Source organism: Protopterus annectens, chromosome 15.part0, assembly GCF_019279795.1.
Source record: "Protopterus annectens isolate FY-2018-M chromosome 15.part0, PAN1.0, whole genome shotgun sequence".
NCBI lineage: Eukaryota > Metazoa > Chordata > Ceratodontiformes > Protopteridae > Protopterus > Protopterus annectens.
The window spans coordinates 113,526,904-113,552,422 of NC_056749.1; the positions used below are offsets into that span (position 1 = coordinate 113,526,904).

At 40.1% G+C, this 25,519-nt stretch overlaps 1 protein-coding gene across 1 annotated transcript in view; it reads left to right on the forward strand.

The window, feature by feature from the left end:
* The window catches only part of LOC122789984, a 472,870-nt gene that overhangs the window by 285,114 nt on the left and 162,237 nt on the right, over positions 1-25,519 (forward strand). Inside the window, exon 4 of the mRNA XM_044057493.1 lies at positions 23,265-25,519. This exon is cut by the window's right edge and continues 922 nt beyond it. Within this exon, the coding sequence (XP_043913428.1) occupies positions 23,265-25,519 (2,255 nt within the window). The remainder of the gene's footprint in view (positions 1-23,264) is intronic.

A 25,519-nucleotide genomic window follows, 5' to 3' on the forward strand; every position in this document is an offset into this window, starting at 1 on the left:
AAATATGCAAGAGTTCTACCATGTAGTACACTATCCTGAAGTACTGGGTGCCATAGATTGCACACATATAGAAATTAAGGCACCACCCAGTGAACAGGGTAGGTGCTACATAAATAGAAAGGGCTTCCACTCTATTGACTGCCAAATCATGTGTAATGCCAAGGGGAATCATCTTGAACGTGTGTGCTGGCAACCCTGGCAGTTACCACAGCTCACATATCTGGCATACCTCCCAACTGTATCAGACATTTGCTGGGGTGATATCCCACAGGGTCATTTACTGTGGGATGCAGGTTATGTACTGGAACTGTGGCTGATGACACCCATCAGAAATGCACTCACACCCACTGAAAATTGCCATAATGAGGTACACACTGAAACCAGAACTATCACAGAGCATGTGTTTGGGCTGCTGAAGTTGTGGTTCCGGTGCCTAGATACATCTGGGGGAGCCCTGCAGTACAATCCATGGACATGTACTGAAATATTTACAGTATGTGCCATGATACATAACATCATCCTGAGAAAACAGCTTCAGCAGGATCAGTAAAGGAAAGGGGACTACATCCCACCACCAATGCCAAGGTCAATACAGCCACAGGCAGATGAGGAGTCAGAGGGGGAACCACCAGCTGCTGTGAATGTAGGCAGATGTAGACATGTTCAATAATCCCACACATTGGCAAAGAGACAATGCATAGCACACTCACTCACCATCTAGGGGGTTAAAAACCTTCCTCCTACACACATACACGTAGTAACATTGATGCCAGGCAACTCTCACAATCTTTACCTACCCATGTATTGGCTGTGTACTGCTTGCATTAGACAGAGTCTGCCCTGAACTAAAACTGTTGCAACTGCTGAATTTACAAGTTAAGTATTGAATCTGGAGTGTATTGTGTAATAATATGAATGAGTGGCATATCCTTGCATTTCATTACTTGGTAGTGTAACCAAGTAAAAGGTGGGAGATTTGTACAGAAATGATCTTAACATATGACAGCAGAGACTTTTTTGACTTATATGTGTCCATTACTAAGTAGTAGGCCTCAGGCATCAAAGATTCACACAGTCTTACCTCTCAAAGGTACTGATGATTACTGCCTGCCCCCATTTTATCACCAAATGTTTGTACTAGAATATCATTAAAGAGAGAAGTTAGAAAGTAATGATACACATTGAAATTTCAGACTTCACAACCCACACAAGATCATTCACAATAAATTTGGGAAATTTTGATGCTATCAACTGGCTAATGTTATAAGGCCAATATAAGTCAAAGGTACAATTACCCGTTCAACACCACAAATGCAGAAATACTAAGCACTAAGTCAGCTATGCACCCTGAGTATCAGGCACAAAGCTTATGTATCCCTGAATCCAAAACATACAAAACAGAGATATGGCACAGTTATCATCACTTGCACAAGGTGCTATGCAGGGAGGTAGGAAGCCTAGGCTGACACAAATGGTCAGTAATTGTGTGTGAATAAGAAAAAGAAGCAAGCAGACATTTAGATAAACCAGCAGATAGACAGTGAGACAAAATGAGTTTTAAGCTGCATGGCTGAACCATGTTACTGCTGTGTGTGTCTGTAGGGGTCCTGCAGGTAAAACTGGTGTGTGAGTGTCCACATGAACAGAGCAAAGATCTGTGCAAGCTCTACATCTTGGTATGTTGGACAGGTGTGAGCCATACATGGTAGAGGTAGCAGTTCATCATTGTTGTCCCCAACCATGAGAACTGGCTCTGCCAGTAGTTACACTGGCATGTCCATGCCCAAGGTCAGATGTAATGCTGCTACCTCAACATGACTGATGTCTGCTGGATGAGTTCCCTTCATGAGGATGGCTAGGACCATGACCCCAATGCCTTCCACATCTGGGTATAGACAGTTCATCCACTGACAGAGCAATGGAAGTACTGCCACTATGGGAACATGATTGGGCATGGCCAAATTGTCTAACAGTCGATGATGTGGCTGACCTATGCCCACAAAGATGCTGTTCCCTCCCAGCAGATGTTCCATCACAAACACCCCTTGTTTCAATGTGTCATTCATGAAATCCATTGAATCGGCAACACTGAGGAGGCAGTCACACATGTTAGCCTGTGCCACATCTACAACCCTAAGCATTTCTTTTTAGCACCTATGGGAACATGCCTATGACCTCCATGACAGCCCTAAATGTACGTTGAGTGGCATGGGAAGAGATACTTGTATTAGGTGGAGGAGGGACAACAGGCTTCCTCTGAGCACCCCTAACAACCCTCCTGCATGCCACCTCACCCACACTTTGGCTACTGCCAGAGTCAACAGGCTCTAAAGCTGTATTAACCACACTTCCCTGATCAATTGCCTCACCCTCCATCTCTCCAATGTCTGAGGGCTCACTGGAATGGGGAGGCATTGGCCTACTGGCTGTGTCTGATGGAATTGCAGGGGATGGCTGTATGTCAACCTCAGTGTCAGATTAAATCTCTGCACCCCCTGACTGTGCCTATGATTGGCCACCATCATCATCAGAGTCTGCTGATACACTGACATCAGTTGGTAGAAATCCCACACTTCCACTGTTAGGATCACCTGTATTAAAAGCAACAAATACAAGAACAGTTATTACCTAAAGTTCTCTACTCCAATATAAGCCAACAAAACAACAGTGCTGCCACTATTATTCAGTACAGCAGTGCACACAACAGTCCTGACATCAACAGCACACACTAAAATAGCAGTATACACAACAGTCCTGACATCAACAGCACACACTAAAATAGCAGTGCACACAACAGTCCTGACATCAACAGCACACACTAAAATAGCAGTGCACACAACAGTCCTGACATCAACAGCACACACTAAAATAGCAGTGCACACAACAGTCCTGACATCAACAGCACACACTAAAATAGCAGTACACACAACAGTCCTGACATCAACAGCACACACTAAAATAGCAGTGCACACAACAGTCCTGACATCAACAGCACACACTAAAATAGCAGTGCACACAACAGTCCTGACATCAACAGCACACACTAAAATAGCAGTGCACACAACAGTCCTGACATCAACAGCACACACTAAAATAGCAGTGCACACAACAGTCCTGACATCAACAGCACACACTAAAATAGCAGTGCACACAACAGTCCTGACATCAACAGCACACACTAAAATAGCAGTGCACACAACAGTCCTGACATCAACAGCACACACTAAAATAGCAGTGCACACAACAGTCCTGACATCAACAGCACACACTAAAATAGCAGTGCACACAACAGTCCTGACATCAACAGCACACACTAAAATAGCAGTGCACACAACAGTCCTGACATCAACAGCACACACTAAAATAGCAGTGCACACAACAGTCCTGACATCAACAGCACACACTAAAATAGCAGTGCACACAACAGTCCTGACATCAACAGCACACACTAAAATAGCAGTGCACACAACAGTCCTGACATCAACAGCACACACTAAAATAGCAGTACACACAACAGTCCTGACATCAACAGCACACACTAAAATAGCAGTGCACACAACAGTCCTGACATCAACAGCACACACTAAAATAGCAGTGCACACAACAGTCCTGACATCAACAGCACACACTAAAATAGCAGTGCACACAACAGTCCTGACATCAACAGCACACACTAAAATAGCAGTGCACACAGCAGTCCTGACATCAATAGCACACACTAAAATAGCAGTGCACACAACAGTCCTGACATCAACAGCACACACTAAAATATTTCTTCAAATTGCTCATCAGTATTGACATAAATGTTTGGCTTACCATCAGCAGACGACTAGTCTTCCTGCCCTTCCTTACCCACTCTTTAACCCCATTGCTTCTATCATTATCTTTATATAGCATTACTCTCTCCCTCCTCACCCATAGAACTACCCATCTCTTCTATGTTCTGTACTTTTTTCTGCACCCCTTCTCCTTTTCTACCAACTTATTTTATTTTATGTGATGTAATGCACATAGTTAATATGTATGCCTATTGCATTTATTTGCTACATGCTTTCTTCACCTGCATTTATTTATGTGATTACACTGTCTCTTACTCTAAATGTGCCTCAAAGTATACTGTAATTACACTGGCTCTAAACTTCTTATTCTGCTGTTGATCTATCTCTCCCTCCTCTACAGTGTATTATAATGCATTTCTGTTTAGATTGTACCATGTATTTTGTTTTAATCTGTTATGAATACTATGTACATTCATATTAACTGCCATTGTGGAGCTTTTCTCCACAGGCCTCCACTAAAAATGGGCTCTCCTTTGCCCACTGGACTTTCCTGGTAAATAAATGCCAATACATAAATAAATAATGAGGCTTTCCTAGTTAAGCAAAAGGTAAGGACAACATCACCACAATTAACAGTAACATAAGGGTAATACTTTTACCCCTTTGTATGTCCATTAACTATACTTTCAACAAGAAATTGGATGACAACTCCAACCTAAGCTAATCAATCAGAGTGTGTTAACTGCAGCAATCTTCAACCCCCCCCCCAAAAAGTCTTGTGACACAGAAGTAATGTATCAATTTCAGTTGTTTTACTATACAACAGTATTCAGCAATTTAGATACCAAAGCCTATCTGGAAGCTCTTCCTGGGACATGCTTACTGTCCCTGAAACTGTTGCATCGATGTCAAGGACATGCTGTTCTACACTTTTCAGAGAGCTGTCTTGATCCCTGACAGTGGACAGGAAGTCTTCATTTGGTGTTATTAGTGGCTGCTGTATAGTAGCCCCCCAGTACCCATCCGATCATGGCCCACTACTGCTGCTCACCTCCATGCAGATGTGATCATGTCAGTGACTCTATGGTGAACCTGCTCATATGTCCTGCCATGGCCACCCACTCATTGACATCATCCACAGTCTGTTGCCAAATCTGCATTCTGCGTGACATATGCCCCCTTCCCCTTTCAAGCAGGAAAGCACCATGCTGTCTAAATGTGTCAGTGATAACTTGATTGTCAGCATCAGTGAAGGGTGGTGTTTGAGGATTGAGACACCTGAGTGACATAGTCATTGGTGTCCTAAAAGACAGCAGAAGGATAATACATATAAGTATTACATAACTACAAAATGACTGTTCCCAGATAAAAGAGAAAAGCTAGCATTTCAGTATTACCAACTGGAGAAATATAAAACAGTCTAGAGATTTAAAATATGAACAACAGGCTGGATGCAAAAAGGAGAGGAACAATTGCAACATATTCTTGTTTGTGCCATGACAGAAATGCCCCCCCCCACCAAAAGAACAGGCAAATGACACATTTTGCTATCAAACCATCGTTGAATTGCTAAGAGTGCTATCAAATGAACTGTCCTGAAACATTTCTACAGATTTATCACAGAACATTCTATTTTAAGGTATTGCCACTCATGTATACCCGTGAAATACCTTGACAAACATGCTCATGGTATCAGTACACTTTTAACTAATGCATACAGATAAAAGTGTAAAAGCCTTTGCTTCAGATTTGTCTTAATTACATTCCAGCATATGCAGTATGTAGCTGGCAAAATGCAAGCATACCTTCTCAAGTTCAGTAATTCTCTGTGTACATATATCCCAAAGTAATAGCCTCTGTTCAGTGTTGTCCACATAAACAAGTCTTCTCACCTTCAGTTTTCCTAGTTACATAACCATATTGTAAGAGTCCAATATTAGACTGTAGTCAGAGTTTGTTGGATCAAATGCTACAGTTCACAACTATACAACACTGTTATTTCTTCAATAATATTTACATTAAATTAAAAACTCTATACCAGTGGCACAAACGCCCTGCTGTAAACTATAATCTGTATATCTGGAACATGCATATGTGCAAGATATGCACATTTCAAGGATTACTTTCAACAATCTGTAGTATAGTTTGTATCTTTTAGGAGATATACTTAAATGTAATACTTAGGATAAAAGAGTTGTATGATTGTACTGCTGCATACTATGTCACATATGATGGTACTAATTTTATCTCTTTTTTTCTCTCATGCCAACCCCTGTCTCTCTTTTTTATTTTATTTTATGTGTCATAAAAATTTTTCCATGTCACCCATGTGTACCACATCACTAAATGCTCCACAGCACATCGAGGTAGGCCAGCCTCAGAGGATCAGCCTGCCCCCACTCCACAGGCTAAAGCACTGATGCCCAGTACATCTTGCAGCCAACCTGTCAGCACTGCCTCTGCTACTCAGCAATACCTGCTCCCTCAGGTAGTCCTGCCCTGGAGGCTGGTGCAGTGGTACACTCTGGAGCAGTGGCAGAGGTAGTGATTTCATCACCTGCAGTGAGTTGCCAGGGTGATGCAGAGGGTCGTGCACTCTACTTTTGGTGCACACCTTCACCGGATGGAGAGGCTGCTCTCCCTCATGTTCTGTAGGAGGAGGAAGAGACATCAAGCACTCCCGCCACCAGTGGAGTAAAGTGACAGTAATAACAGCCCAGTGGGTGAGGACTCAATTCTCACTGTCTCCAAGCTTAACAGTCATTTGCCTGGGTTGACCCTCAACCTTTTGTGCCCATCACTATCCCTGTCTCTTGTCTTGTCTTGTTTGCCTTGTATGTTTGCAATTGCTTCCTCACCAACCCAGCTTACCTCACCCAGACATACCTACATCCCTTTCCCAACATTCCTCTCGTATGTAAAAAAAAAAAAAAAGTTGTTCCATACATAGTTCTGCATTTTGCACACTTGTCTTCTTGACACACTTGATTTAGTCTAATTGGATTGCATGATTGTGTTATGGTCACCCCTCTTTGTGGAGGTGACAGTCCAAATTCAGTTAATACTCTGCACGTTTTCAGTTTACACTGTTAAAGAAATAGATAGCTATGGTTCTTTCTTACCTCCCTCCTGCACATTCCTGTACTGCTTTCCCTTTGTTCTTCCCCCTGCTTGCTCCCCATTTCACCATTTTCCTATCTACCCCATTTTAACACCTTTAATTTGGTCAAAAAATAAAATCACACACAACACACATGAGTAGCAGGAAAAGCAATGGATCTCTTCACTTTTTGGGTACTATGTTTGCACTGAGGTGCACACCAATTTGCAGCAATGGTGAGCAGTGGCAACAATTCGCTGCAGTTGACTGCATGCAGTGCCACTTAATCCTGCTGCACCATGGCAACACACAGCAACACATGTGCTATGAAGAATTCACGTTATTGCATTATCAATTTTATTTAAAAGTATTTAAAAGTATCAGATTCACCTGGATCCAAACCCAGTATCATCTGAGCTCAAAATGAAATGTGTCAATGCATTTACATCTGCTGCCACAGAGTCAGTTAAGCAGCAGGTGTGTTTTATAGACTCAATACTAACTTTCAGAGTTTTTGTAAAGTGACTCACATTTGCGCACTGCTTAACTATGCACAAACTTGCAAAGTATTGAAAATGTATATCTCCCATATGCAAACACTTTGCCAACCATCTCACAAATCCACTGCTCGCAGCTCTATGGAAAAGTAAATATTATTATGTATTACTGCTGTTTACTGTCCATTTCCTGTCTATGACATGAAATTACATGTGGAAACAAGAAACTGAAGGCCTTATCTAACAGTATGTCACATATTTGCAATACAGCCATGTGTTGCCTCCCCCCAAGCACTGCAATCCTGGTGCCTCAGTACTTTTTCCACACATATATCAGCTAGAATACAGAAATTAGTATCAAATGTGTGTTATGCAATGCATACCAATCTAGTAACATGCAGAACTAGAACTATTGACCCATATGCCTAAGAATCCTTATCTGCAAGGTTAAAGAAGGAATCAGCATGGACCTTATCCACAGGGATATAGGTGACCTTCAACACACTTGACCCAACCCATTTGGTTTTATCAAGGATAGATCTTGCTTAGTAAAACTAGTAGAGTTCTTTGATACTGACCCCAAAGACCTATATGAGGGATAATAGGACATACCACCTATGATGACTTATTCAAAGCCTTTGGTACTGTCCCCATTCATGCATCATAGAGAATATCTCCCATCTGTGAATTAACCCATACATTACTGGATGGATAGACAACTGGCTCACAAACAGAAAACTCACTGTCAGAGTTGGGGACTGCACTTCCACCACTACACCACTTACCAGTGGAATACCACAAGGATCTGTGCTGGGCCCTCAACTGTTTTTTACTGTTATCAGACCACTAATTGAATACGGTGATCTCTTCTGTCTGTACCTCACTAGACACCTGCAGCAACTGGAAAAAACAGGTTTGTGACTGGGAGAATGCAGAGCCTCCAAAACATGACATACATGGAAAGACTGAAAGACATGTCACTGTACTCAGTATCATGCAGGCTGCTGACAGATAACTTATGCCTGGCCTCAGAGAGTCTCAGAACTTGCCCTATTGGAAATGCTGGGCATCTGCAAATCAATGGGACAAGAACTACTTGCTCCAGGGATCTCAACCTAGCCTGTGACATAAACAGAACATGCTGGGGAGACTGATATATGCCCCAGCAATTGACAGTCCTCTGTAATAGGCTCCAACCTATTCATGTGCAGCCTTGACAACTGAATGGGTGATTATAAATTCACCCCTGGGGTGACACCTATGTCCCTCATGAACAGGGCCAGTTGGTGCTGCTCACAAAATTGTGCCACTAACAATGACCATCTAACTATGATCAATAAGGGTACTTGTGTTTTTACACATCTAGGCTTCTAAATGACCTAGGGTAATTAGGCTAGCAAACCCCTATGAACTGATGAAGCTATGAAATTATGCAGGCCTCCCAACATCTTCTCTCCAACATGCCTGCTGTTCTCATTCACTATAAGTTGACCTGCAGTCTTGTAAAAATCAGACTTGTGCCATGGCACTTGCATAAAGTACTGAGTTAGTATCTGTACTTAGGTAGGTAGGGGTTCTGTTCTCATTGCACTCAACTGTGTGTGTGTGTGTGTGTGTGTGTGTGTGTGTGTGTGTGTGTGTCTGTGTCTAGACAGAAGAGCAAAAGTGTGTATTGTACAGTTAATGCTCCAATGCCATACATTGACAGTATTTTGATACTTGCACATGCCTGCACAGCCATTTCATGCAGACCTCCCAACATCTTCTCTTCAACATGGCCTGCTGATGTCATTCACTATAAGTTGACCTGCAGTCTTGTAAAAGTCAGACTTGTGCTGTGGCGCTTGCATAAAGTACAAATTTCTGTAGTCTATGTACTTAGGTAGATAGGGGTTCTGTTTTTACTGTAGTCAAGTGTGTGTGTGTGTGTGTGTGTGTGTGTGTGTGTGTGTGTGTGTGTGTGTGTGTGTGTGTGTGTGTGTGTGTGTGTGTGTCTACACAGAAGGACAGAAATATGTATCTTACAGTTACTGCTTCAATGCTATGCATTGCCTGCATACCTCTCAATCTGCAAACATCAAAAATCTGGACAAAGCCCCATGAAAAATAGGGTCTATATTAGAACATCAAAGTTTCAAAACTTCAAATGTTCTAATTCTAATATCGACCCCTATTCAGCGAAAGCTGAAAACATCGAACATGCAGAACAGCAAATTTTTTTCTAGGGAAAAAAGTTGCTGTTCCAAAACACATACACACAACACAAGCACACCAAACAAACAGCAATCCACACTCATACATCTAAAATCTTACACTTAACCCTACACTAAACTATACACACACCACTAACTATCCACTTACCTTAACCCAAACCCTAACCCTAAGGTCCGTCACTATCACACACTCACCTCACCCGCGCCCTAACCCTAACTCACCTACCCTACTCTAACCCTCACATCCAAAATATCGTACACACACCTAACCCGCTCCCTAACCCTAACTCACCTAACCCACCCTAACCCTCATGTCCGCACAATCGCACACATACCTAACCTGTACCCTAACCCTAACTCACCTAACCTGCCCTAACCCTCACGTCCACACAATCGCACACATACCTAACCTGCACCCTAACCCTAACTAACCTAACCCACACTCAATCACACACTTAAAACACAAAATATAACCAGAAAAATAGTGTTGTTTATATTAACATTTCAGCTTGTATCAAACTTTGAACTTGTATAAAACTAAAATGCTATTTTCTTTTATAAAAATAAAATAAACTGCTAGTAACCTGTTATTGTAACATTCTAAATTTATAAGAACAATATTTTAAATCTGTCCCTATTTTTGCATCTTTGCCCCCCATTATTTAAAGCTTTATCCAGATTTATTGTGTTAGGTAGTTGCAAGGTATGCATAGCAGTCATTTAGTTTTTAAGGAGATCCAGTTAGAACCTGATTCATAGCCTTTTCTAAAAAAGTCACCATGAAAGCATTGTATTTACAGTCACAACTTGTGTCATGACACAAGCACCTCATGGCATATTTCAAGCCTGCAGGTAGCTAACTTCTAAATCACAACTTCAAAATAATAACTACAAACCACATAGGCACTACATCCCAAATTGTCATCCCAGGTCAGTATCCAGTGGGTTTTATCCAGGTATTCATGTTTCATACCACCTCCCAGAAAAAAAATATGTTGTTAGTTTACTATCTTCTTTAAACTACCCATATATGTTAAATTTATCTCTGCTATTGTGGCTCATATTATGAATAAAAAGGATCCAACAAGGGCCCAGCTATCACAGAACCTTTTCATTCACAACTCAGACTAAACGGCAAAAGTAAATTTAATATGAACTGATAGTTTACTGCAGCAGTTCAAAAAGGCTGTTTGGGAGGCTGTGAAAAAGCCTGAGTATCTAGGGGGATAAACACGAAAGTGAGAATATAGAAAAATGTCACAAGGGTGGTAACCAGAATTCAGACTTGAACCCTGACTGTGTAGCTCTCAGGAAGAAAGAGACCTCTTGAACTTCTCCAAATGCTTAGCTTTAGAGGAGAAAAGGAAGGGGATTGTTCAGAGATTTGCAGAGTGTGTGTGGGGGGGGGCAAAGAGACAGGGGTCAGTGAAGATGCACACATTAATTAGTCTACAGAAAATTTCATTTATGTTTTCCTAAATGCAAATCAAAGATGTGTAATCATCATGACAGCACTTTGCAAATTGCATCTTTGTTATCAGTGTTCCTTTTAACACTGGTCATAACTATAAACAAAGCACAAAGCAACTCATTCCAATACTGATTGTCAACACCAACAGCAATCTGATGCAGGCAAAACATAAACATACAAGGTACAGTGAGCTGCAGGGCTTTCTTACTAAAATGAGCTCCTTCCAAAAACAAATAGCATGCGCTTACAACAGCGCCACTCCTCGATGCTATACAGCAGAGGTGCTGAAGGAAACAGCACGCATCCATCCTCAAGTCCCATTAGTCAGAATTGCAGCTCTGACACCACCATTCCTCACTAACGCTAAGCACAAACACATGTAGAAGAAGACGGAGCTGAGCAGGAGATGCTATTGTAGGCATAACAAGTGAAGCCAGTTGGGCACCACTGTCACCTGGCTAGTTATCTGTATCATACCTAAGTGCATAGAAATGGGGCAGAAGTACAGCTACCAGGGATGTTACTACATAAGGAGTAGAAGTTGGGAAGATACAATACCTTGCCATGGCCCCTTCTCTGAAAATATTTCACAATTGCTCATGACTGGGAAAAAGTGTAGTGGCAATTAAGATACAAAAACAGTATTCCAATAATTATTAATCGGGCAGGACAGGTACAAGATTACCTTTGGGCTTTGGTTAATACTAAATGCCATATGGTTCAGGCTCAGCTACTTTTTCCTCCAGCAGTTCATCCAGCTCTAATAAAATTAAAGTTTTATCGTGGAAATAGAAGTACCAGCCGGTGTCTAAAGCTCTGCTTAACTTTACTTAATAAGATCAATTCTTCAACTTCCTTGTTTTACTGATATAGAGTACTAGCATAGTAGTTGCAGATTGCAGCATGACAGTTAAATTAATTTTCCCGTGGATAGTTATACTTAGGTTGCATTTTTCATCTTGTATCGCACTTGAGTCAGACAGGTAGTGACAAAGCTGATGTCATTGCACACACCCTTGCACGTTGGGGATACATGATGACACAATTACTTAAAATTGTAAAAAAAACAAAATTGGGGCTTAAAGGGGCTACTTGGAAATTCATGGCTCTCCATTATTTTGCCCTGAAAAATGGTAAATACAGAGGAATTTGGTATGGTTGAGAAGTATGATTGACAGTATTTTGATACTTGTACATGCCTACACATCCATTTCATGCAGGCCTCCCAACATTTTCTCTGCATCATGGTCTGCTGATGTTATCCACTATAAGATGACCTGCAGTCTTTTAAAAGTCAGACTTGTGCCATGGCACATGCATGAAGCACTGATTTCTGTAATCTGTGTACTTAGGTAGGTAGGGCATCTGTTATCAATCCAGTCAACTGGGTGTCTGTGTGTGTCTAGACAAAAGAGCAGCAGTGTGTATCCTACAGTTACTGCTCCAATGCCATGCATGGACAGTATTTTGCTACTTGCATGTGTCTACATATCCATTTCATGCAGGCCTCCCAACAGCTTCTCTCCAACATGGCCTGCTGATGTCATCCACTATAAGTTGACCTGCAGTCTTGTAAATGTCAGACTTGTTGCGTAGCACTTGCGTAAAGTGTGTATTCTACAGTTACTACTCCAATGCCATGCATGGACAGTATTTTGATACTTGCACATGCCTACACATCCATTTCATGCAGGCCTCCCAACATCTTCTCTCCAACATGGCCTGCTGATGTCATCCACTATAAGCTGACCTGCATTCTTGTAAAAGACAGACTTGTGTCGTGACACTCGTGTAAAGTACTGAGTTCTGTAGTCTGTGTATTTAGATAGGTAGGAGTTCTACTCTCACTGCAGTTAACTGTGTGTGTGTGTGTGTGTGTGTGTGTGTGTGTGTGTGTGTGTGTGTTTGTGCTCTTGCTTGACATTACAGAGAGCCTTTTACATTAGCATGTGGGACACTGTTATTACCATATTTTCCTCAACAGACACTACAGATGTCATCAGCTATATCTGATTTGTGTATATGCACTATTCCCACCAGGGCAAGGTCAAAGATTGGCCTGGAGGCCAGGCTGAAATCACCTCATCCTATATGATACAGATTACAATGACATGGCTTTCACTCTATCCATGTGCATCAAGGCATGGTTTGTAGGCCCTGTGTTTTATTGATGTGAAAAGTCTGTGGTCTCTCCAGCTACTACAATTGTCTGGTGAAGTACATGCAAAAGAGACCATTATACTCTATTAGTGTTCTGATGAGGTTCGAGTACAGTGCTGTCATACAATCATATTATTTGAATATGATGGCATGACTTATGATGTACACAACATAGGCTTTCAATACCAGTATGGACATTTGGTGGTTAAAGTTCAAATTGCTATCTACATCTGTTCCCAGTGCTTGTGTCACTGGGCTTCAGCAAAGCAGGACTGTTAGGAATACTGTAATTAGCAAGGAATTCCACTTTTCAGAAGGACAGCATAAAGACATATTTCTGCATTTATTTGTAGATTGTGTGGCTTTTTCACCAATCATTTGTCTGTGTTATCTCCTCCTTGTAATCATCGGTGGACTCAGTGATTGCACCCATTATGCAAGAATTAGCAGACTTGGTAAGTGAAGGCCATATACTTAAGCCTGAACTGCTGAGAAATAGAGTACAAGCAGTAAAAGGTGATCCCTGGGATACACCAATGGTGAGAGCTGTACTGGTACAAGTTGATTCACCAATTATCACAGTATGTATTCTGTCAGTGAGACAATTGTTTACCCATCTAGTGATGTAAGCATTAATCCCCAGCTGGGAGAGTTTCTCAGTGATACCTGCATGGGGGATTGTGTCAAAATTCTAGGCCAGATCACAATAGGCAGTATGCACTGTCTTACCTTAATCCAGGCATATTACACAGAATCAGGGGGCACTGACAACATCACAGATTGCCTATGGCATGATTCAGCACATACATGTTCCTGATACTGTTGAGTACATATTTCAACACACCTTCCACATGAGCTATGTTCCCATAGAAGGGTGTACATCAACATGCATCCATCTGAATTCAGGGGAACAGCCCCTGATGCATGCATACACAGACACATCTTTATTCTCCTCACCTGTGAGGTAGACCAACATGTCATCATGGACCTTTTCTAAATGGACAGTAGTAATATTCTGACTGTGTGCAACAGACCTGTGTGAGTTGTTAAGGCCACATAATGTCTGTTACATCTGATAGATGTCCTCAAAGAAGTCACTGAAGGTATGCATGATGACAGCACTATCATCCTGTGGAACTTGAACAGATCAAGGCATTTGACACAAATACATAATGGGGTATTCAATCAGTGCTGTCAGATGTGGCCATAAAGAGCTATATCACTAAGTGGATAGACCAGTGTATCACATATGTGGCATTGCACTATGTTGAAATGCGTGACGTGAACTATATCTCAGATCCTGTGATCAGTTCTGTATATCAGGGCTGTCTGCCCTTTCCTGTCCATTAGTTAAGTAATGGACATCAAAGATGACATATGTGCCCAAACAACTGCCTGAAGGACCACAGAATGTGGGCAATCATTGACTTCATCTGTGATATTAGTATAATACAAGTAGTATCAAGACATACCAAAGATTGCTGCCACAGCCATGACAATGCCTGCAATGACAAGAAAACATGGGGGTATTTGTTAAGTCAGGAAACTAACACACAACCCAGGTATAATGTGGACATCACACCCTATAATCAGACCAATAGGTATGGAATCTGTGTCCTGGGTAAATGGTAATGGAACATCCACCAGCATGTGATCACAGGGCTGACTACTCCCTTGTATGTAGCATAAGAATTGAGTATGTGAAGGTCATCCACATCAGAGGCCATGATACCTTCATAGTTCCCAGCCTTCATCAACCAGCAAATGAGTACAATGCACCCTTCTTCATGTACCTCCCTACGCATCTTCCAGTTATGTGTAACTGAAGTGTACCACCTTTGTCACAGAGCTGTCACACAGCTTATTGACCATACTTAGGTATTCTTTTCGTGGCATAAACATGAGAGTCTGATGGTGCAGAACACCAATCAAGTTGCTACACCAAATGCATGTGTGCTACCTGTTTTGCTGATGCACACACTACATACATAGGTGTTTGACAATGGCATGGATAGCGTTCGTGAAAGTGTGGATTGTGCTATATATATATAGGTTTACTATTGAAAGGGCAATGAGACTCCATTTGAATTCCATATGTTTGAGCGCCCAATTCGACATGCGGAAAAAACGAAAAAAAAATGCTGAAATGCACAACAGCAAATGCTAGTGTGCATTCGCTGTTGTGAATTTCAACATTCTGAATGTAGATCGCACTATAGTGGGGATCAGACATGTACCCTTTCCCTCACTATAGTGCTATCTTGAAGTTTGTATATATACATAGGGTGGGTGTAGGGAGTGCAAAAGTGTTTTGTTATTGTTGACCTGGAAGTGCATCATTTTTGGTAAAGTCGACATTTTCCTAGATTTTGATTTTATCGAAATGCTGCATTTCTTATTTTTTGTGTTGGTGTTGTGATTTCTGATCATTTGATTCGGACATCTGAACACTCGAATCGAGTTGGTTCGAGGAAATGATAGTATATATATATATATGCCATGCACACCAGTCTACTAGTCTGTATTGCTCATAATGTTACATATAGGTATAGCAGTGTCCCTCCTAACACCTCCAACAGATGTTACAGTGCCAGGTCAGTGTGTGTGATTACCCTCATAGAGTGTGCACATATTAAAATAGTTGTACAAGTCAGTTTGTGCAAAATCAAACCCTTGTCACTCTAAATCACATATGTTAAGTCAGAGGCATGGGATAACTGGTGCTATTATTCTGATATTGTCCATGACTGTAGTTGGTTCTTTTAATGTTGCCCATAAGCCTTTACCTGTGTCCCACTTGCTGGAGACCTCTGCTGAGATTACACTCATATTTAGGCACATCAGTTTGCGCAGCTTCAAACTCGACACTGTAAAACTCCACTGCCAGTCATGAGCGGACAGACGATCCGCTGTGGCGACCCCTTACTGGGAAAAGCCGAAAGAAGAAAAGAAGTTTGCACAGCTGCACAATATGCACCCCTTCACAATTGTATGTCAGATCCCTGATAGATGTGCTCTGCATTATTCATGTAAGGGTGCTTATCTCACACAGACATCCTCCCCACTGTAACGTCACCTTGTGTGACAGGTACATAATACACATTTTCACTCTCAGTCCCTACTGTACCATATAGATACGTAATTGGTGTTGCTGCTGCAAACATCTTCCATTGACATGCCCTCATCTGCTGTACATTACATTGTTTCACTTATCCTCTTTCCCTGTGTTCATTCCGATGATTCATCTGCATGTCTCTGTTCAAAACACATACTTCCCTGAGTGTTTATTTCACATAGCAGTCTATGTACCATTACAGATCATTTATACAGCTTTAGTACAGAATGCCAGGAATGATATATCACAATACTCTGCACTGTAGATACACTGTTTTGTACTGTGTTTGGACCATGTACTTAGCATTCATACCTTTCCACTGTCCAGATTTTCACAGAATGCCCAGATGTGTTCCTTATCAAATCTGTGGTGTTCTGCCACATCACTGGGATGATATCAGAACTGATGTGACTCAGCATACATTTGAGTTTCATACTTCAAATCAGCACAACCCCCTGGTTATTCTAGTACATCTCTATAGGGCAAAAATGTCAACTATACCCCATTTCTGGGTCATTATCCCCCCATTAGGATGGCCTTTGTCCAGATGTGTTGTATTAAGAGATTGAGAGCTATCTATGAAGCCCTGGTGATCATTGTGGTATTCCACGTAAAATCGTGGACCGTCAGTGCTCTGATTTCAACAAGAGTGCTATCCATTTTCGCTTACACAGTTTTCTGGCCGGCAACACTGTTGCCAGCCACAAACCCTCATTTAAATGCAGCTTGCAGCATGAAAATGCATTGTGTGCTGCTGCTTGCCACAAACCACCACTCAAACATGTATACTCCATGTAGGCTTTGTGTAAACCCTACACAGAGTTTATTGAATCCTGGGGTATATCCATATGTATGTATATATATATATATATATATATATATATATATATATATATATATATATATGTGTGTGTGTGTGTATACACACACACACACACACACACACACACACACACACACACACACACACACACACACACACACAAATGGGACTGTGAGTATTGTGCTGTCATTCCAAGATCCGTAGCTTAATGGTTATTTCACTATACCCTAATTTTGTAAAAGTCTTTATGCAATATGGTAAATGAGATAAATCATGTATTACAGTTATAATTACAAACATTTTGATGAATATTTAAGTATTTGTCTGCTCTATTTATGTTCAGTGACTGTTGTGAAGCCTCTGAATTCTGTCTTTAAAATTAGCAGTAGTGTTCTGAATAGTTTCAAGTAAAATCTTACCTTTCTTCTCTCTGTTTCACTTGTTTTTGATAATGTATATCACTCCTGAATAATTCAAATTGTAGTTAAGACAATTTATTTATTTATTTTTTACTTTCTAAAGTATATGGTTTAGTAGCATTTTCTGTTATCTATGTATTTATTTATTTGCCTACTATTTAGTAACCAGATAGGTCAACAATGCAAGTAAATTTAAGTTATAGACATCCTGTATTATGACAGATTGTTAGGTTTTCATAGCTGCAAAACTCTAGAAAGTTCATATACAGGTATTATAGAGTTTTACAAAAGTAGGATGTTATACATTTCTTACAACTTAGGTTTTATCAGTTTACATAAGTTGCAATACAGTTTGTTTTTTTAAAATTGCTTCTTAAAAATGTAAAGTTTAACTTCCTTGAAAAAAAAAAACAAAATGAAAGTGAGTGAAAAAACAGAGATTACAGAGATAGGCCTAGAGACTAAGAAGAGATCACATGAATAAGAAGAGTTCAATGGCAAACAAAAACATCTGAGAGACTGTAAGAATTTTTAGAATTTTAATCCTTTTAAAGAGTTTATAATAAAGTAAATGTAAAGCATTCACAAGCAAATTATTTGAAGAAGTGCTCAGAAAGGGACTTCTTAAACTTGGTAAGAGTAACTTGATGCCTTGTTTCGGCTGGTAGTTTGTTCCAGAGAGTGGGACTGTTTTAAATGGTGCATTGCTGAGTGATTTTAAGTTCTGCTGGGAATTCCTTAGGGAGTATGACTGTTTCCTGATTGGGAGTTTTCTTTTCAGATGATGGCAGCAGCAATCATCATTTAAATTTTTAATTAGTAAGGTGCATAGAAGATAAGTGCCCATTTCAGTAAATGGACACCCAGTTTAGATAATTTAGAATATTGCATCAGTATCAGCAGGTGTCCACAAATAGGGCAAATTTGGCAATTTTATTTTCAGTGACTAGTGACTTGAAGTCTTTGAGTGTTATAAGCATAAAAGAGTATAAAGCGAGTACAGGCAGACAGTATTCTAGTTTAGGGAGAAGGACATTCTTGGACAGTGTTTTGTGGTCAGTAGGACATAGTAGATGTGATACCCTTCAGCAGAGTTTTAGTTTTGAGAGGACTTTATTAAATATAACATCAGTGTGAGTTGTAAAGCTTAATGCAGAGTTAAGGGTTAGGTTATAATATTTGTACTCAGTTACAAAAGGAATGATGCTGTTGTTTTGTCTGAGATAGTAATGACAGGACATCAAAAGGCTCTGTGAGAGCAGGAAAAATAGTATTGTTGTTCTTTTGTGATTAATGTGGAGTTTACTTTGTTCAGATCATAGACAAAGAAACAAAGATTAGAGAAGGATTATTGGTGTACTGGAGTTTGTAAGACTGCGGACATCTGTTTGTCTGGAGTAATAAACTATCATCTGTACAGAGGGTAAGGGGTCGGTAGTATCATTAGTGAGTTAAGAAAACAGTAATAGACCTAGAAAAGAGCCTTGGGAACACTTATTTTTGTGTTCAATTAGTGGACAACTGGTTGTTAGAGTAAGCTTGAAAGGTAGTGTTGTCAATACAACTATAGTATCAAGCAATGCCATTTTCTCCCAAATTGAATTTTTGGAGTTTAGCAGAATGTTGTGGTCAATAGTTTCAAAGGCATGGGTCATGTCTACAAAAGCAATGGTTGTAATGAGATTGTAATTTAGGTTGCTATAGCCAGTGTCAGATGATGACAGTATAGCAGTGGTTGTGCTAAAACCATTTCTGAAGCCACACTGTCTACCAGATAGAAACCCATAGTTGTTTATGCACTATAAGACTGTATTTCTTGTATGTTTTTGTTTCTTTTTATTGGGCTTCTTCCAGTTAATTACTACATTGTGATATTTATTGTATGAGTAGGAGTGCAAATGTTTTTAACACTTGGAATGTTAAGAAATTTAACTAAAAGGTTAGGAACCTTAACCACAAAGATGAACCAACTCTCTCTCTGTCTCTCTCTCTCTACACACACACACACACACACACACACACACACACACACACACACACACACACACATATATATATATATATATATATATATATATATATATATATATATGTGTGTGTGTGTCTGTATATATTCTTAAAAGACATGTCCTAGAATCATTTTTGAGCCACAACAGCATCCACTGTATGCAAGAAATTGCATTTGGTCTGCTTTTGGAGATAGATTTTAGTAAGAAACAAGCAAAGGTAGTTGTACTGATCAATAAAAAAAGTATATTTTTATTAATGTAAATTAGAAGGGATTTAGACAGTTTGCATTCTGGAATGCTTAATAAACAAATAAGCTCATTTTAGTGAATTTATATTGTCATATCTGAGCAGACTGTAATTTATTTGATTTAATAATTATCATCATCTTCTTTCGGCTGTTCCCGTTAGGGGTCGCCACAGCAGATCATCTGTTTCCATTTCTTCCTCTCCTCTGCATCTTGCTCTGTCACACCAACCACCTGCATGTCCTGTCTCACCACATCCATAAACCTTATCTTAGGTCTTCCTCTTTTCCTGTTACCTGGTAGCTTCATCCTTAGCATCTTTTTCCCAATATACTCCGCATCCCTCCTCAGCACATGTCCAAACCAACGTAATCTTGCCTCGCTGGCTTTGTCTCCAAACCTTCCAACCTGGACTGACCCTCTAATATACTTATTCCTAATCATGTCCACCCTTGTCACACCCAGTGCAAATCTTAACATCTTTAACTCTGCCACTTCCAGCTCAAACTCCTGCATATTTGTCAATGCCACTGTCTCCAACCCATATAACATAGCTGGTCTCACTACCTTCTTGTAGACCCTCCCTTTCACTTTTACTGGTACTTGTCTGTCACAAATCACTCCTGACACTCTTCTCCACCACTCTATCCTGCCTGTACTCTCTTCTTCACCTCTCTTCCACACTCACCGTTACTCTGAACTATTGATCCCAAGTATTTAAACTCATCCACCTTCGCCACCTCTACTCCTTGCATCCTCACCATTCCTCTATCCTCCCTCTCATTCACACACATATATTCTGTCTTAGTCCTGCTGACCTTCATTCCTCTTCTCTCTAGAGCATATCTCCATCTCTCCAGGTCTCCTCCACCTGTTCCCTACTCTCACTACAGATCACAATGTCATCTGCAAACATCATAGTCCACGGGGACTCCTGTCTGATCTCTTCTGTCAACCTGTCCATCACCACTGCAAATAAGAAAGGGCTCAGAACTGATCCTTGATGTAATCCCACCTCCACCTTAAACACATCCGTCACTCCCACTGCAGACCTCACCGCTGTCACACTACCGTCGTACATATCCTGTACCACTCTTACATATTTCTCTGACACTCCCGACTTCCTCATACAATACAACAACTCCTCTCTAGGCACCCTGTTATATACTTTCTCTAAGTCTACAAAAACACAATGCAACTCCTTCTGACCTTCTCTGTACTTCTCCTTCAACACTCTCTGGGCAAACATCGCATCTGTAGTGCTCTTTCCTGGCATGAAACCATACTGCTGATCACTAATCATTATCTCCCTTCTTAACCTAGCTTCCACTACTCTTTCCCATAACGTTATACTGTGACTGATCAATTTAATCCCTCTGTAGTTACTACATCTCTGTACATCACCCTTATTCTTAAAAATTGGTACCAAAACACTTTTTCTCCATTTTTCAGGCATCCTCTCACTTTCCAAGATTTCATTAAACAATCTGGTTAAAAACTCCACTGCCATTTCACCTAAACACCTCCATGCTACCACAGGTATGTCATCTGGACCAATGTAATATATAATTCTAAATGTACATGGATTTTAGCCCAGTGATTTAGGGCATTGATAGATCTTTCAGGAGACAGATAAAAGGAAATCCAGTCACATCTCAAACAGATAGACAAGTATTAAATGTTGGATACAATAATCATGCAATTTAATCTAAATGTTAAAGAATTCACCTTTTATCATTTGCCATAGACTGGGTTCTAGACTTGATTATATTTAACAATAAAGAAGGTACAAGCAGAGTCTCAGCTGTGCTAATATATCTTGTGACAGTCTTTAATTAATCACCCACTGGTATAAAAAAGACAAAGCACCCTTTTATTTTAAGTGAATATTTAATAATTCATTAATCAAAAATATAACTCACCTAATTATATTGGAAATATTTTAAATTAAAATAAGATGTATTAAAAGTGCAATTGCCCACAACATATGACATAGTCAGAGAAGGAAGTAGCCACGTAATGTAGACAAACTCTTTCGTCCAAATTAACATTTTCCATAAAACGCTTTTATGGTAGAAATCAAACATCAACAGTAAAGGCATCATAATCAATGGTGTGGTAATATTTTGCATTCCTTAATATTAACTGGCATCCCTGAAATGACTATACAGAGATTATTCGCATTTTTTATTTTATTAATGGTAAACATTTTCCTATATTAATCTTCAAAACAGTACTAAACATGGCTGTCCCCTCCAGCATCTGTTTTAATACGGTTTCTGACAAATAATATGGAATACAGTTATTATATATGGGAGACAAGTGTCTTAGCTTATGAATACAATTTTATTTTGATCTTTTCAGACCAGAGATAGTCTACTCATGCAGGTATCAAGAGAATTTTAAAATCTCCATTGTTTTCACGTGTTAAAGTTAACTTGCCTGAAATCTAATCTCTGACTTTGAATTACTATTATTATAAATCAGTCATGGTAACATATTATTTTGATGGGTTAGAGATTTTAATTAAGCATATAGTCTGTTTTGTAAATAAACGGAATATATTGCTGATTAAATTTTAAGACCAAAATGAGATTACTAAAATAAATATTTACCCCAGTATAACGTGTTTATAGCATAAATTCCTGCAAAATGAATATTGGATGGTGTGGCAAAATACGTAACAGCTAACATAATTTTTAAAATAATATCAGGAAGTAATGAATACCTTGTAAAGCGCTTCTGACTCCTGATTATGTATATTGATTATCCACCAGACTAAGCAGTTATCTAGCTTGCCTAGTAGTAAGACAACAGCTTTTTCTCCCATACCCCACTTTTTTCTAATTCAGTAGGAGACTGAAATAGATAATAAATGACTACATATAGACTGGGCAGCTTTAACGATCATCAGATGATGGTATAATAGAACACTGTTAGAGCATAAGCTACAGTAAATATGTCAGGAATTCAAGTCACAAGAATGGGAAACACCAAGATATATACATTAACTAAGTTCTGTGAGGTACCATTTGATATTTTGCTTATGTGATATCCCTGATGCTGGAAAGGCAAAAGTTCCAGAGCCTTGGCACTGTTGTATTAAATGTAGGATCTCTAGTTATTGTACACATTTTAGGTGGTATTAAAAGTAGTTAGTTAGAGGCTTTGACCTCCTTTATAACATCGTAAAGTGTAACAATATTAGTATGAAGCCTGAAATAGTAATTCAGTGGTTTTCACAAAGCTCTAAGGTGTATACTGCAAAGACACCTGGGATTAAGCTTGCAACAGTTTCTGCTGATACCATCTGGAATGCAAGAGGCAATAGCAGTACTGTCATTTATGATATTGGAAATTAATTAATGGAAACTGTTATGGTGGTTTTATTTCAGTCTCTGCATGTTTAATAACTCTGTTTTTTTTTTGCAGGCATCAACATTCCTTGACAAAACGTTCCGTACCACTGAAACATTGGACTGGGACTCAGTGCTTTGCGATCTCCAGCAATATTATACAGGTTTCCAGAATGCTATAGGCCTTTTGCCTGGTATGGACATTCGAGGAAGTAGTGGGAGCCAGTCAATTTTTCCCACTGTCATTTGTAATGAGACAGAGGCAGAAAGCCCTGACTACTCTCAGAATACTTTGTATTCTGAAACTGTGAATGGCTATGCTGCTCTTCTTAGCAATGACATCATCAATTCTTTACTCGGGTCTTCTTCGCAAGAGCAGCCCCAAAATGAACACTATAAGGCTGCAGAAGCAGAGTCTGTATATTGTGGCAATTCATGTTTACAGGACACATTTCCTACATATGCAAATGCAGCACAAAGAGACACAGAATGCCATTGGTCATGCATGCCAGGTGGAAACATTGAACATTTTGGGGCGCAGATACAGAATATATCTTCCTTCACTGAGGAGCTGTCTTTGGATGTTATTAGTGAAGTCTATCAGGAGGTAAGTCACATGGCAGGGAGTGTTAAAGTTCTAAATGAAGACCTTTCAAATGCAGCAGTTGCTGTTCCTGTTAAAGAGAGAGAGGGTCTGTCAAGCCCATTAAGTTGCAGCCCAGTGGAGGCATTTTCAGCAGAAATGGTCAAAGAACTAACAGCTATTTGTGTCCATAAAGCTGCTGTTGAAAGGGTGTCATTCAGTTCTACAACCTCCTTGACCAAACAAGACAGCAGCGTAAGACAGTGTCATCAAGAGGACTCTGGTATCAGCAGCAGCGAACTGAGGTGTGCTGCTTCCATGGAATGTGCTGACATTTCAGCACAATCGCCTGTAATGCAGAAGGCGACTGAAGTGGCCTACAAGGAGACAGCAGTATCTAAGTGGCAGACATATTCTGAAGATTATCTGGAAGGAAATGACAACCCAAGATACTGTGAGGAACATTCATTGCCAATGGAGGAGGATCAATCCAGTGAATCCAAAAACTCATCAGAAACTTCAGTAAAAATTGCAGTAACAAACAAGAGATCCCTTGATTACCCCACTGCCCCTCCATCAACCCCTATGCAGTCCAGAAAGGGCAGCAGTCGAAGAAGCTTTGTTCGCAAACTGAAAAGGGGGCTAGCTAAAGAATTCCTTCCTAAGCCCCCTCCCCCAACACCAAAGGAATATGCTTCTGGCATCTCCATGGGAAATAAGGACCATAGGGGGGCAGAGTTTGTGGCTAATCTTATCAAGTCATTGGCTTTAGAGGTTTCCAGAATGGAACATGAAGCAAATGAAGAGGTCCCCAAGAGGGAACATCTTGTAGAGCAGAGTAATGTTTGTGCTTCTGTAAAGTCACTGGAAAATGCAGTGACACATTATGCCGGTCAGTTGGCTAACAGTGTGCTTTGTTTAGGCATTGAGGCAGTATGCAGCAATACAGATAGTGTCTCTGAAATCAAAGATTGTTTTTACTGCCCTTCTGAGAAGACTACATGTATGGAATCATGCTTTAAGGCCTGCACTAATCTTTTAGGAGAAGATTCATTAGTTTCAGACTCTAAACATTCAGACTTTTGTTTCAACCAAAGGGAGAGTATAAATCAAGAGCCAGAAACACCCAAAAATCTATGTCTTAAAACAAGTTATGATACAAGTCAATTTGCTCAGAGAAGCAAAACTGCTAACCGGAGACCTTTCAAAGACACTTTGCAGAGATCGCCCAGTGGAAGGAAATACAGTTCACTGTACCCAGATGGTACAAATAAAGAACCATCAGTCACGCAAAATATGGAGCAAAGCTATATATGGAGCTATGCTGAGAAGCTATGCAATAATATATTTAATAAATGGTTAAAGCAAGGTATTCGAAGAGAAAAATGGCTGGATAGTCTAGAGCACTCAACGTATGAATTCTCTAAACCAAATCCTGTGAAAAATCTCAGCTCCTTAGGAGACCAATGTGCAAAAGATGTGATACAGGACACCCTGCAGACATTAGCTACTAAGGCTTCTGTACAAACTAAATTCTCCCATGATTCAAGTATGGAATCAGTGGAGAAGAAGTGCACCTCTGACTCACATTCCTGTGCTCCCACACCTGACAATTTGCAGTCTACAGCAAAATGCACTAATCAAAGTAATGAGAAACAAGTACATATTAAAAGTGCTGAATCAGGCTACAGTTTAGAATTGCTTGCAGAAGAGCACATGGAAACAATTAAAGGCACTCTGTCAAGCCA